The 14,371-nt window shown below is 35.6% G+C and overlaps 1 protein-coding gene across 4 annotated transcripts in view; it reads left to right on the top strand.

Annotated features, from left to right (window-relative positions):
• Window positions 1-12,934, top strand: part of RAP1B (RAP1B, member of RAS oncogene family) — a 46,202-nt gene extending 33,268 nt beyond the window's left edge. For 3 of the 4 annotated variants that reach the window (XM_061206592.1, XM_061206594.1, XM_061206595.1), the window contains 7 exons: window positions 2,840-2,921; window positions 3,999-4,067; window positions 5,552-5,608; window positions 6,541-6,681; window positions 8,506-8,649; window positions 9,341-9,457; window positions 11,704-12,934. In XM_061206592.1, coding sequence (XP_061062575.1) covers window positions 2,865-2,921; window positions 3,999-4,067; window positions 5,552-5,608; window positions 6,541-6,681; window positions 8,506-8,649; window positions 9,341-9,427 — 555 coding nt within the window. In that variant the 5' untranslated portion in view covers window positions 2,840-2,864 and the 3' untranslated portion in view covers window positions 9,428-9,457; window positions 11,704-12,934. The remainder of the gene's footprint in view (window positions 1-2,839; window positions 2,922-3,998; window positions 4,068-5,551; window positions 5,609-6,540; window positions 6,682-8,505; window positions 8,650-9,340; window positions 9,458-11,703) is intronic. The other variant, XM_061206596.1, reaches the window with a different exon arrangement.
• The last annotated feature ends 1,437 nt before the right edge of the window (window positions 12,935-14,371 follow it).

Here is a 14,371-nt window from a genome sequence, read left to right as displayed (position 1 = left end):
AGCACTCCCTTATTCAATGAATGGAAACAAGACAGTACAGGACAAAACAAAACATGTGAGACAAAATTTTGAGCAGGTAGATGAACAAAAGCAAAGCAAGTAGCTGAAGAATTGTAAACTAATGGCAAAAATATTTATCAAATAGTACACTCCAAGCCAAAGCCAAAAGGCCTAATTGCCTTATACAAAAACCTACTTGGTACAAATCCTAGGGTAACAGAGTTAGCAGTGTGAGCTCAAGACACTGATTGGAGCACCCGTCATTGTTGAGATTGACTCATCTGATAGGAAAATCAAAGAACAAACAAGTTGGACACAGGCAGCCCATTCAGTACACTTGTTTGCCTAAGGGCGTCATTTGGAATGATGCCAAATGAGGGTCTTAGGTTGACTGTCAAAGAATGAGAGACACCATTCAATATCTAAACAAAAACACAAAGCTGAAATTATTGATTACTTAAGGAAAAGCTATCCTGGTCTGATACTGCCTCTCCTGAGCAGAGCAGGCTGCTAGTCTTATAGGGTTTTTAGAGAACTTCAGAGTCCAAAGATTCACAGACTTTCAAAGTGAGTTAATGTCAACAGTAAGAGCAGTGTCACTCAAGTGAGGCAATTGCTGATTGGTTGGCATTTTGCTGCGTGTTCACTGAAGTGAGTCTTTTTTTCTTTTTTTTTTTTTAAGTTAATGATAAACAATGACAAAGAAGGCATCAAAAAGTGACACAGCCCAGGTACCTAAAGGATAAAAGATGCAGGGAGATGAGTCTAATTTTATTTGTGTTAAAGTTAGTTGGTTTGCTCTTCGGGATGTTTAGGAAATTCTTGTCCCCAAAGTTACCATATTCCCTCTAGATGGGTTCAGAAACAAATTTATTTGAAGGCGTCTTTCATGAGAATCCTAAGTTTATTTTTAAATATTTCTCAAATATTAATGTAGGTCCATGTGGTTGGCTAATGTGTGCATGGAACTGAATAGAATTATCACCTAAGTAATCCTATTTTTAAAGGATTTTTTACATTAAAAGAAATAAACCTGACTTGAGTTACATGTTTACAAAGGAAGATTTATTTGTCCCAAATTAAATGCACACTACCATGTGGAATATTCTTAAAGCTGGAAGTTGATTCAACTTTTATTTCATATCCTTTTTCCTAAAATCATATCTGGTAAGAACCATGCAGTTCACAAAAGTTACGGAGACAGTGTTCCGGAACTGGAGAAGAGTCTATGGAAATAATGGGTTCAGTAAGTTTAGAAATAAAATGTAGGGACTAGTAAGTGGGAATGTCAGCAGCCGACTTCTTTGGTGGTTTTTATATTTGGTTCCCCGCCCCCCCTCATTCCCCCCCCCCCCGCATTAAGGAATGGAGAAAGCACAGGAAATAATCCATGTATTTAAAGGTGGAAGTGAAGGAGAAATTTTTGAAAAGAAGTCCTTGGTATTAGACATGGTGTCCTGAGGAGAAATAAAGAGATGGCATATAGAGATAGGTAAAACAAATGCTGTCTTCTAAGAGTATGGACTGGAAGGAAAGAACATATAAAGAGATTTAACACAAAGAAATATTACGCCAAAGTGAGTCCATTCTTAACTGACTGACTTTCAGAAATAAGGGGCTATCAGTAATAGGCTGGTTTGCAGAAGCATATTCACTGAAGCAAATGGTTATTGGTTGGTTAAATGTGTTTAAACCAGTCCTGGTATTGTGTCACTATGACTAAAGAACTGTCATTTCTTGATTAAGAAGGTTTAAAACCTGTTCTGGTGGCTACTTTTGCACCATGGCCACTGGCCAATTATTTTTCTCTAAGAATGTGGGAGCTTTGTATTCTCATGTTATTCCCCACCCTGAAACTTACAGGATCTTCTTTCTTTCTCCTTAGTGTACTGAAATTTTCTAATGATGAGCCTTGGTATGGATTGTTTCTTTTTGGTTTTATTTTGTTTTGATTTCCACCATTTCAGGATACTGAACACTCAGTAGACTTTTTCAGTCTGGGCTTTCATGTTCTTGAGATCTGCTTCTGATTCCTGACCATTTCAGTTTCTTTGTACCACCCCATCCATCCCCCGACCCCACACCCAACACCCCACACCCCACAGCCCACACACACTTCAGGAATAGATATTTGGTCTGCTTTCTCTGCTAACTCACTTACCATTTATGTATCTCAGAGGCCAGCTAGTTTTTCCTATAAATGCCACATAGTAAATATTTTAGGCTTTGTGAACCAGATGGCCTCTGTTGTAATGACTTAGCTCTGCCATTACAAGATAGCAGCCATGGACAATACACAAATGAATGGGTGTGGCTGTATTTCAATAAAACTTTATGTACAAAAACAGGTAGTGAGTTGGATTTGTTTGCAGACCCCTCCCCTATCGTGTTCATCTTTACCAGAATGTTAGCTCAGTTGAGGGCAGGAATTTTTTTGTTGTTCATTGGGTATATCCTTGTACTTAGTAGGCACTTAACTACTTGTGACTCAGGGTTGCAGATGGTTCAGAAAAGGGGGATAACATGTCTATCACTGCCATCTTATAGCTAACAGAATGCCCCTTAATGCTGTTTTTCAGCCTTCTGAAATATTTTATTGTAATTGAATTTAGGATAGGGCTAAAAGTCACATCTATAATTCTGCAGTATCTTTCTTTCTCTGATGTTTTATAAAGGGCACTACCAGTAGCATCCTTTAGTAAGTCTGTTTATGAAATGCTCCATATTAATATGGTATAGTAGTCATTTTAAGTAAATGCTTGAATATCTTGTTTATATAAGAAGGACATGAATACAAAGATAGTACTTAAGAATTCTTTTTTTTTTTTTCTTTAATAAGGTACTAGATTTTACAAGTTTGCACCATGCGTGAGTATAAGCTAGTCGTTCTTGGCTCTGGAGGAGTTGGAAAATCTGCTCTGGTAAGACATTCTCACTGTACCCAAGCTATTTACTCCAAGACATGTTCTTTTTCTGTTGAGTTTTAGGTTTTGCTTATTTGTCTTTATTTATTTGTTAAGGTGAAATCTCATAATGATTTTAGAAGTAATATATTTTTCTTGTAATTTAGTCGCTTTTAGTTGTATCTGGGTAGATCATATTCTCTCTGGAACATGGGTTCCAGACCAGAATACAGTTTGGACTAAGCACAGAAGGGAAAGAACATATAAAGAGATTTAGCACAAAGAAATATTATGCCAAAGTGAGTCCATTCTTAACTGACTGACTTTCAGCGCATATAAATGGGTGTCTGCATTTCAGAGCCAGACAGGAATAAATTTTGGTCCATCTCATTGTGAGTTGGCTTACAATACAAATTTTATGTTACAAAAATTAAATACACCTTATTTTAAAAACTTTTTCAAAGATTACCTTTGACTGTCCCACCATGTTTTCTGTATCAAGAAATAGTAAAGCAAGAAAGAAGACACAACTTGACAGTGGTGGGTGGGGAAGGGGAAAGACTTAGGGGAAATAACTTGGTGAACAGTTCAGAGTTTAGCAAAGCCCCACAGTAAGATAGATTGACCATTACTTCGCCACTTAAAATAAACACCTAGCACAGAATTTGACATGCTTGGATCAAACTGAGAAGTGTGTACAATGGGGCATGAACTGCTTTTTCATTTGTAAATATATCCAAAGTGATGGGGAGGTGTTGTGAGTGTGCACATAGGTGTGTACACAAGATAATTAGCCGCTTTCTAACTAAAATTCAAATTTAAGCCCTTAGGACTGAAACAGGAGCCATTTAACGATTTTTCAATATATGATCTCTAAATTTAGACTTACCCAATAAGGAGCTTGGTGATTATTAATTTTTTTAACAAAAGCTTTCTAAGGTAATTTTCCCACCAAATGCGTATGTTCAAATGTAGTTGTGGTTATGTTTTTTTAATCAATGGTATAACTACCTATATGAAATCAATACTTTAAAATGTGCAGATTTGAATGTGTTCTTTTTGGGGGGAGTATAATGGTATGTTAATTTTTTTCAGACTGTACAATTTGTTCAAGGAATTTTTGTTGAAAAATATGATCCTACGATAGAAGATTCTTATAGAAAGGTATGTTACTTTAGAAGGCCTTTTGCTTGTGACTTCACTATAAATATAAATTCTTGTTTTTAGCTTAATAATTATTAAATGTTGTTTACAGAGTAGGATGAAGAAACAGAGTTAATTTATAAAATTAGTGGGGGACTTCCCTGGTGGCGCAGTGGTTAAGAATCTGCCTGCCAATGCGGGGAACACGGGTTCGAGCCCTGGCCCAGGAAGATCCCACATGCTGCGGAGCAGCTAAGCCCCTGCGCCACAACTGCTGAGCAACCCCCGCTCGCCACAACTAGAGAAAGCCCACACACAGCAACGAAGACCCAATGCAGCCAAAAATAAATAAATAAAAATAAATTTTAAAAATTAGTGGGGAAAGATCACACCTGATTATTTCCTGGCATTGTGTGTTTACCAGCTTATGAGAATCTTGAACAGTCACTCTCGTTCTCTGTCTTATCTCTCTCTCTCAAAGAATTTTAAGTTTATACTGACCCCAAAATTGTAATTTGACACACTAACTTTAGAGCTGGGCCATGCATTTCAAATGGTAGCTCCATGTTTCTCTCCCCTTCCTGCCCCCCAAAGACTGAATACTCTCAGGCTCCCTTCTTTTTAATATAAAGATGTAAGTACAAACGTCTCCCTAACCTTCCTACTTACAACTCCTTGAGAAAGTTCCACTGCTCATAATAGTAGAAAGGTTTATTTCTGTCAATATGTTCACTTATACAGCATGTGACAATAAAACTAAATGTGCAGAGATTTTTTATTTAGCAGGGAGAGAGTTATCCCCCACCTTGACATAGCGGCCAGCCTGGCCCCTGCTGCTGTGCAGACATTGTGTTTCCGTTCCTCCCTCTGTGTCCACAGTCTACCAAAGCAAACTGGAAACCCCTTTCTGCACCCCAGCAGTGAGGCAATATTACTCTTCTTTCCACGTATATAACTTTGTTCCCTAGGAAATGTTAGGTAAAAAGGGTAGCAGGGATATATAATTTATTTGATAGCTCTCCTCTGCTTCCTTGCTCCCAGAAATTTTGTTGTTCTAATATGGTGAAGGGGATGTGGTTATCTAGAGAAATGAAGGTATATCTAAAGTATGGAAGAATTGAGATAGACAGTTACTTCTGATATTATTGGAACTATTACTGGTTTTAAAAAGATTTTTTTGAGCTATTTTGAAATCATTTTCTCTCCAGATTTAAGTGCTGAGTGATTCCTATTGAGGTTGGATCTTGTGTATCTTGTATCAATAGATATCCTTGTGTTAAATTGAGAACACATGGTTTTTGCACCTAATGCAGTTTGGGAGTCAGTAGAACTGTTTTCTAGCTATTTTTTTCTCCTGTTTTGTTAAAGTAAGTATTGCTTGAAATTAGTTGTAAAGTTGCTATAATCTGTGTCTCTGTTTTAAATATCATATTAGCTGTTGGGTATATTAAAGTAGTCTTGTATACATTTAAAAAAATGAATATCTATTTTAATTTTTCCCCAAGCAAGTTGAAGTAGATGCACAACAGTGTATGCTTGAAATCTTGGATACTGCAGGAACGGTATGTAAAACAGAGTACCAAAGTATATGCACAGCTTGTGCAGTATTGACCTTTAGATGCTAGTATTCTGTAGACAAACATTAGTTAAGCTTATTTAAAAGTACTGCTTACGTTAAATCTTAAAGCTGTTTTCCTTATCCTCTTGAATTCTCCTTTTCTTGTGTGTGTGCTTTGCCATTGCAGTGGGTCATTTACTGAAGAAATAAGTAGAAACTTTGTATGAAAGTTTTCATAGTCCCACTAGTACTTTTAAAACAAGTTAAACTATATTACCATTTATTAAATAATGTGGAAAATAATATTAGAGTATACATTTATTCCTCAGTGGCTGTGTGAAGTATTTTGTATGTTATCTTTCCTCCTTCAATATATTTACAGACCAACTAGATTTGTTGGTATCTGAAGGTGAAGGGAAAATTTATTCTGGATATGTGGTATTCATTCAACTAATGTTTGAGTACCTGATATGTGCCATGGATTGTATTCTTACACTCAAAGGCTCACAGTCTAGTGAAGGAGGAAAAGTGGGGGAAAATGGCAAGATACAGGTAACGTGCTGGTGGACCCCATAGAACTAGAGCATTGTGAGCTAGCTGTGGGTAGCTTGGTGATTTGATTTGGGTGCCTTACATATTATGATATATTAAAAAGCTGCCTTTAAGTAGCATTTGGAGACAGGACATTTCTGTTCCACTTGAGTATATTTACTGCACATAAATCTGCTCTGGTGTATTGTTTTTAAGTAAAACACTTATTTCTTGAAATACTGATTTTTTCAAATAGCCACAGACTGTAATTTTAAGAGATGTTACATAACACTACTACATTCTTCTTTGAGCTCTAATTATAGACTTTGAAAATTGTCAAGTTATCTGTCAAAACATTTTTTTTTAACATTATTGTTCTTTAATGATTCTTTCTTTCTACTGTAGGAACAATTTACAGCAATGAGGGATTTGTACATGAAAAACGGACAAGGCTTTGCCTTAGTTTATTCCATCACAGCACAGTCCACATTTAATGATTTACAAGATCTGAGAGAACAGATTCTTCGAGTTAAAGACACTGATGATGTAAGCTGGCTTCGTAATAAATAAATATATTTTGTTTCAAACCCTTATTACAGTGATATCCAGCTTAAAAGTTTGAATTTAAATCCAGTTTAAAGTTAATGTATTTTGGGGGCTTTGTTTGTTTTTCAAAAGCTTTTTCCTTGAAGGGGAAAAGCATATCTTTAACACTATATGTAACGTAAAAAGTGAGAAATACCCTCTTCTCCCCTGTGTAAAGTAAATTTTATACCCTTCCTGTTTTTAAATCATGCATTTGGTGGAGAAGAAGGAGAGGGTTGGTGGCAAATATTACTAATAGAGCATATGATGTTCTGGCCACATTTCTGGCAGATTTAAGAGCCTTTTTAACAAGAATCAAAACAACATATGAACAGATCTCAAGCAACTATGACAGAAGGAGCATAATGATAATAATTTTTAAAGAAAGCCAACAAATATATTCGATTCTAATGTAAATTTACGTGCCCCTTCAGAGTACGCCATAATGGAGTTTAATCCCTTTAGGGAACTTCAAATGAATTATTTTAATTCCTCCTCACACTATATATAAATTCATCTTGCATCGAATTGATCTTGCATCAGAATCACCTGTAAAGCTGGTTAAAACAGATTGCCAGGCCCCACTCTCAGAGTTTCTGATTCAGTAGGTCTGGGATAGGGCTTGAGAATTTGCATTTCTAACAGATTTCCAAATGGTGTTGATGCTGCTGGCCTGGGCACTTCACTTTTAAGAACCACCGTACTACGTATAGTTTAATTATAGCAAATATTTCGAGAGCTTGAGGGCACCTATGGGAAATGCTGCCATTTCCTGGACTTCTAAAGCAGGAGAACTTTGGGGGACCCTGACATCCTTACAGCAACCTCGGTAAAGCTGTTTACCAGTGTCTCTGGTAACTACTATGGTTTTCTATCAGTTGCATTATTGTATATTAATAAATACAATACTATATATCTGTTCCTTAAAAAGCCAAAATTCGTGATTTTCTAGTTTGGATTTTTTCCAAAACTTCTTTAGAAAGACAATCTCTAAATGATTAATAGAAGTTTTGCAGCATAAGTATTATTTTTCCCTGTAGTGTCCTTCTCAAATTACAAACATCACATGTATCCAAACACGTGATAAATATGGTCTAGATTTTTAGTAAATTAAGATGATTTTACTTTTTGGCTTTTTAATATAGACTGTATGAGAAGCTAAAAATTCTGCTTTGGGGGCTTTCCAGATTTCTCCTTTTTGTGTTATGAAATTGGGAATGAGTATTTGATAAATACATGTTAGGAAACCAGAAAATTTTAAATTGCTTTATGTCCCTTGGAGAAACATTTTAAAATTGTGGAATATATTGGCTTTTCTTGGTATACCCTTTTGCACTTCCTTTTAAAAAGGTTTTGTGTTTTGCTTACTATAATTAGTTAAAAGTCCACTGTGAGGGACTTCCCTGGAGGTCCATCGGTTAAGACTCTGAGCTTCCACTGCAGGGGGCACGGGTTCAATCCCTGGTTGGGGAACTAAGATCCTGCATGCCATGCAGTGTGGCCGAAATAAAATAAAAGTCCATTGTGTTATAGTTTTAAGGAGTTTTCACCCTCTTTTATAAGTAGATCATAGCTTGTTTTCTAAAAAAATTTCATGTGAAAAGTTCTTAAATTAACATTGTCAAGACTTTCATATTTAACTGTAAATTTTATTACACATTATTAACTTAACATTTTTCTCTGGCATAATATAAAAAGTAATCCTTAGGAGAAACATTTTAATTTGAATTTTGATTTGAATTTATATTGCGTATTTATTTACTTATTTGTTTTTACCCTTTTTAGGTTCCAATGATTCTGGTTGGTAATAAGTGTGACTTGGAAGATGAAAGAGTTGTAGGAAAGGAACAAGGTCAAAATTTAGCAAGACAATGGAACAACTGTGCATTCTTAGAATCCTCTGCAAAATCAAAAATAAATGTAAATGAGGTATGGTGAAATAGAACTCTTGATTTGGAATTTAGCATTCAAAATTAATGGAAAATAATGAGTCTGTATTAACACAACCCCAGGTTAATTTGTACTCAGGGTGCTTTGTTGATCATATAGGCAAAAGTCTTGTGTTAAGTACATGCATGTTAATAAGCTGTAACGCTCTTTGAGCCTCTTTATTAAATACTGGTACAGTGGAATTTACCATAAAATGAAGAAAGACTGGACAGAAAATGATAGGGGTGGGGAAGACAGATTAAGTCTTCAGGTATATGAAGGATGTTATGTAAAAGGCAAAGACAAATTCAAAAAGGCATGAACGGTTGTTGCCTTGAAGGGACTTAAAATAATGTTGTAGAGTAAGGATACATAGAGTTGAAGAAGACTACAGAATTGTTCTCTTTGGATGGTGGTGAATGTTCTGTCTGAACTAAGATCCCTGCAGCTCATTCAACTCAGTATTTATTTTAAGGAGAACCATTTTTAGCCCTCCCAAAAAATAAACAGAAAAGAACTTGGCGATTATAAGAATACCTGGCTTTACTCTCATTCCTTAACTGAACAGAATATTTGCTTTCTGGGGAAAAGTTCATGGAAAGTTCAATTTTTTCATTTTACTCTTTCACTTTTAGTTTTTTGGGAGCTTTTTTTCCCTGTAAATTTTTTTAAAAATTTAATATGTTTGCAGATCTTTTATGACCTAGTGCGGCAAATTAACAGAAAAACTCCAGTGCCTGGGAAGGCCCGCAAAAAGTCGTCATGTCAGCTGCTTTAATATACTAAATGCATTGTAGCTCTGAGCCAGGTATGTTAATTTATCTTTTCCTCTGTTTTGTTTGTTTGTTTGTTTGTTTCCTCTAATTTTTAACCTCAACTTTATTAAGGGTTAAGAAAGCAAATACAGAATTTTCTTTTCTAAAAAAGAAATGGTTACTTCCTTTTTAAGATATGAGTTAATATGATATCCTAGTAATTAAAATAATTATTTCATTTATATATCATCATCAGAAGTAAGGTATTCCACATAAGTAAGAAGTCTAGATGAGTTTATCCAGTATATACTCATGCCTCAGTGGGTCAGTGGTTTGTGTTGACAATACAGTGGTGATGAAAACCAATCTTCTCTGCTTTCTTCTTTGTTGCCTTAAGCTAACTAAGGTCTAGTTGGAGAATTAGACAAACAATTGCAAAATATGATAAATGCTATTGCAGAATAAGTCCAGCATGGTACTGATAATAAAAAACCCCTGATATATTATGTGCCAGGCACTCTTAAGTACTGCCTATATATGTTAATTGCACTCTCACAACAATCCTGTGAGGCAGAATTATTATAATTCCCGTATTACAGATGAGTGAACTGAGGCACAGAAAGATTGTTACTTGTTCAAGCCCTGCAGTTAGTGAATAGCAGAGTCAGAATTGAATCTAGTGATCTGAGTACATTGCTCAGAATTTGAACTCTGGTCTGGCTCCCAAGTCCATAATTGGTCACTATTATGGGTGCTATTGGAGCATTTAACTGGGGCACCAGACCAGTCAGATGTGAACTGTGGATTCAGGGAAAGTCTGTCAGAATGAGATACATCTAAGTCGAAATCTGATGGATAAGTAGAAATTGTGTAGGGGATGAAGAGTTCCCAGGAAGAGAGAACCACAAATACAACCCTGAGATGAGACAGCAAAGGAAAACTGAGCATACAACACTGTAACATAGTTTTTGAAAACAGTCATATTAAATGAGTTAATACTTGTAAAGCAGTTAGTTCAGTGCCTGGCACATGGTAAACCCTTACCTATTAGCTGCTGTTTGCCAGGTATTGTTAAACCATATCTTACTGTACTTGGGAACTTTGAATGTTTGTAGCTCTGCTTCTTCCTGTGTTAAATGGCCCTATACTACCATAGAACTCTGATTCTGTATCTCTCTAGAGTTTTTGTCCCTACTCTCCATTTAAGGCTTTCTGTTTAGAGATACAACCTCTCACTTTTTATATCCTCTCATTTCCAACCACGTGCCCATTCTTAGCAGCACACATGTGCCTGAGCTCACACACTCCCATCTGTCCTTTCCAATTTGCTACATTCAACCTGCTAAGATTTAGAAAACTTAGAAAACTCATTCAGACTCCAAACGAGGGCTTAAAGTTCAAAGCATTTGTGGAAATTATTTCATCAGCTACATCTATATTAACAACCTTTCTGGAGCTTGCAACAAATCTGATTCCCAGAAAACCAGTTAAAAAAAAAAAAAAGGAAACATTTTTTTAGCTCAGGCATGTGTGCAGAAAATCATCCAAAGTTAAATAAATAAATGACAGACCCGTGAATTCTGATTTTACCTTCTTTACATCACTCAAATTTTTTTAAGTTTAATTAGGTATGATTTTAGTGTAATCACAGCCTTTTCTGACATCTGTCTTAGGAGTTGGTAGAATCTTTATGTAGAATTAAAAAGTATATAGCTGTCAACTGCAGAGAGCCTTTGTGAAATAAATTCTATTTTGTTCACTTCTCTGCACCAGCTTTTTAGCCACTCTTATGGGAAGAGTAGGGAAGAAAAGTCTTGATTTTCTAATACTAGAAAGCCTGGTTAGATGTGCATTCTGTATTCGTCATGTAATTCTAGGGTTGTAAACACTTACACATCAGCCATTTTGTTAATATTGCTGTCTGTTTTATAATCCTAATTCTAGTAAAGGTGACCTAATGTAAAATTTTAATGTGGTGTTTTTGTTTTTGTTTTTCCCTTGCTTTTAATCTTTGGAAGGTAATACAGAGAAATTTGCATTAAGGTACACTCAACTTACATTTGACTGACTTTGAAGAAGGCAGCAGAATAGATGAAGTCATTCCAAAAAAAGATGAAAATGTCTACCCATGCTTTGCTATGAATCGTGGTACATGGTCATAATGTAATGACGAGGATAAGAACCTATATTATATTTATTTCTGACACTTTAGCACTGTTGTCTTAATATGTCCTTTGGATCTTTACTCTGCTGTTTACACCCCATGTTTTCAATTAATTTAATTTTCTCATTTTGACAGGTCTGAAGAACTGTTGCCCAATTCAACAGTGCCAGCATTCCAACTTTGTTAAACCTACCAACATCTTAAATGGACTTTCTGTGGTGGTACCCTTTAAGAGGCGGATGAAAGCTACTACATCAGTTTGCACATTCTAATCACTTTCCAGTATCACAAGAGAGATTTTTACTTATATAATAGTCCTAGAGTATGCAGCTGGTAAAACCAGAGGCTACAATCCAGTATTACTGCTAAGAGACATTTTTCATCCACCAATGTTGTACATGTATGAAAATGGTGTACTGTATACTTTAACACACCCCATACTTTGTATTGGAGAGTACAATAATGTAAATCCTAAAAGCACCACTATTTTAGCATAATAAAAGAAAGTCCAAAGAGCTCCTATATAGACTACTCCAGATAACTTCGCTTCTTTGATACTTGTAGCTTATTGTAATTTTTTTTAAGAAATTCAAGGTCATTATCATTGTATTGTACAAATAAGCGCTTTGATTAACACAGCTATATAGTTTTTTTAATTTTTAAAAACCTGTGGAGACAGTGATCTTGTCTTTAAAATATGATAGTCCTTTCAGTATAATGTCTTAGATTAAAGACGTTGCCTTTAATATCTGTTGGGAAGGAAATGTCCAGACTTTTCAAATCTTTTATTATATGTTTCCTTTTTTGTTTACATAGGGAACAATGTTTATAGTTGTGTGTACAGTGGGGGTCTACAACAAGAAGTGTATATTTTCAAACAATTTTTTAATGATTTAACAATTTTTGTAAATCATTTTCAGGCTTCTGCAGCTGTAGATTCTCACTGTGAATCCCCTGCTTGCTCATGCATAAGTGTACTTGCAATACCAAATATACAGGTTTAGTATTTTTGCCTGTTAGTGATTGTTTCACATGTGTAACGTTTTGGTTGAGATGTTAAATGGTGGACGAGTACTGTGGATGTGAATGTGGGAAGTAATTTTAATCATGTGTAATTGGTCACAAGGCCTAAGTTGCAGTAACTATTGCTGTTTTATTTAACAATGCCTTGTTGCTTTGTATGCATTAACGTTTGGGTGTAAAGATTGTGTGTCTATCCAACAGGGAGCCACAGTATTTAAATTGACCAACCTAATGTTACAACTACTTTTGAGGTGGCCAAATGTAAACTAAAAGCCTTAATTAAAGTGGTGCAATTTTGTATAACTTAGCATCAGTAGTTCAATAAATTTGGATTGCCATGCAAGGGCTTGCATTATAATTACTTGCCACTTGAATGTGTTTTGTGTAATGTTTAACAGTGCTAGTAAATAAATATGGGTTTAACTTCTTTTTAAATGTAATGGGTGCATTTTGCATAGCGTGGTTTCATAATTTAACATTTGGGCAGACTCATTAATTACAGAAATGATGAGAGAAAGATGTCAGATATTGTTCTTAGTATTGTTTGAATATCCACATAACCATCTTTTGAATTTTTCCTTTGGAAAGAATTTTGTAAATCAAGCAATATTACTTATGAACGTATGCCTTCTGGGCAACGTTCAGTAGCTCTTTGAGGTATAGGAGGAAGAATTGAAAATACTTTGGCAGGTGTTAAACTTATATTTTTTTAAAACTATAGGGCTCAGTTATACTTGTGGTCATAAAGATCTTTTAATGAAGTGGACTCAAGTACTACTTTCTTTTTATATAATGAGTGTTTGTCTTAGATGTGCTGTAATTCAGTTCTTTTTTGAAATCTGTAAATGAATCTTAACTCAAACTTTATCAAAATATTTTCCAGCCACTGAGTGTATTAGCAATTAACTAGTGATACCATCTAATTTAGGGATGTCTGCTAATCCCCTAAATACTTGGTATTTGAATGGGACATTTAAAAGCTTTCATTTTAAAAAAAAAGTCTTATTCGTTACATATTTCACTCACAGAGTTCCATGTATTGAAAGGTTCCATGTTATCTAAAGAAAAAAATGCTCTCTCAGAAACCCCACTTAACTAAGAGACTTGTTTTGGCAGAACTGGTTTTATTTATAGTCACTGGGAGAAAATTAAATCCGCCAGAAGTGGAATTATGGAGCACTAAAATCACTTCAATTTATTATGTCCTGTTGTTACATCCATTTGGCCCTCTTTGAGGGCACCACCATTAATTCAGTTACCTTCATAAATGTTTGTTACCTACCAGCTATGTGCCAGGCTGCGTTCTGGGCTCTTTAAAACAGATAAATATCCAACAGATAAATTTAGTAATTTCTTGTCGGGGGCTTCCTGTACATTATAGGGTTTTTAGCGGTATCTCTGGACTCTACCCACTAGATGTCAGTAATACCACCCCCGCCCCCAAGTTGAGACAAGCAGAATTGTCTCCACACATTGCCAAGTGTCCTCCAGTTAGATTCAGGGAAAGGGGAGAGGGGTGTTGAAGGGCAGAATTGCCCCAGTTGAGAACTGTTGATCTGGTGGGAAACAACACATTAATTACAGATGAGTGTTAGGGGTACAAAGCAGACAGTTTAGTGAATAAGAATGGGCTCTGGAACCAGATTTCCTGGGTTTCTAATCCCAGCTCTGCCACCTCCTAGCATGTGACCCTGGTTAGTTTCCTCAGTTGCTTTATCTGTAAAATAGGAATGATAGTAGCATGTACTTCACAGGAGTTAAAGAGAGTGGAGTACATGGC

This window comes from Eubalaena glacialis, chromosome 11 (assembly GCF_028564815.1).
Source record: "Eubalaena glacialis isolate mEubGla1 chromosome 11, mEubGla1.1.hap2.+ XY, whole genome shotgun sequence".
In the NCBI taxonomy this organism is placed as follows: domain Eukaryota; kingdom Metazoa; phylum Chordata; class Mammalia; order Artiodactyla; family Balaenidae; genus Eubalaena; species Eubalaena glacialis.
Note: the sequence above shows the minus strand (reverse complement) of the source record. Positions and strands in the feature narration are given on the sequence as shown.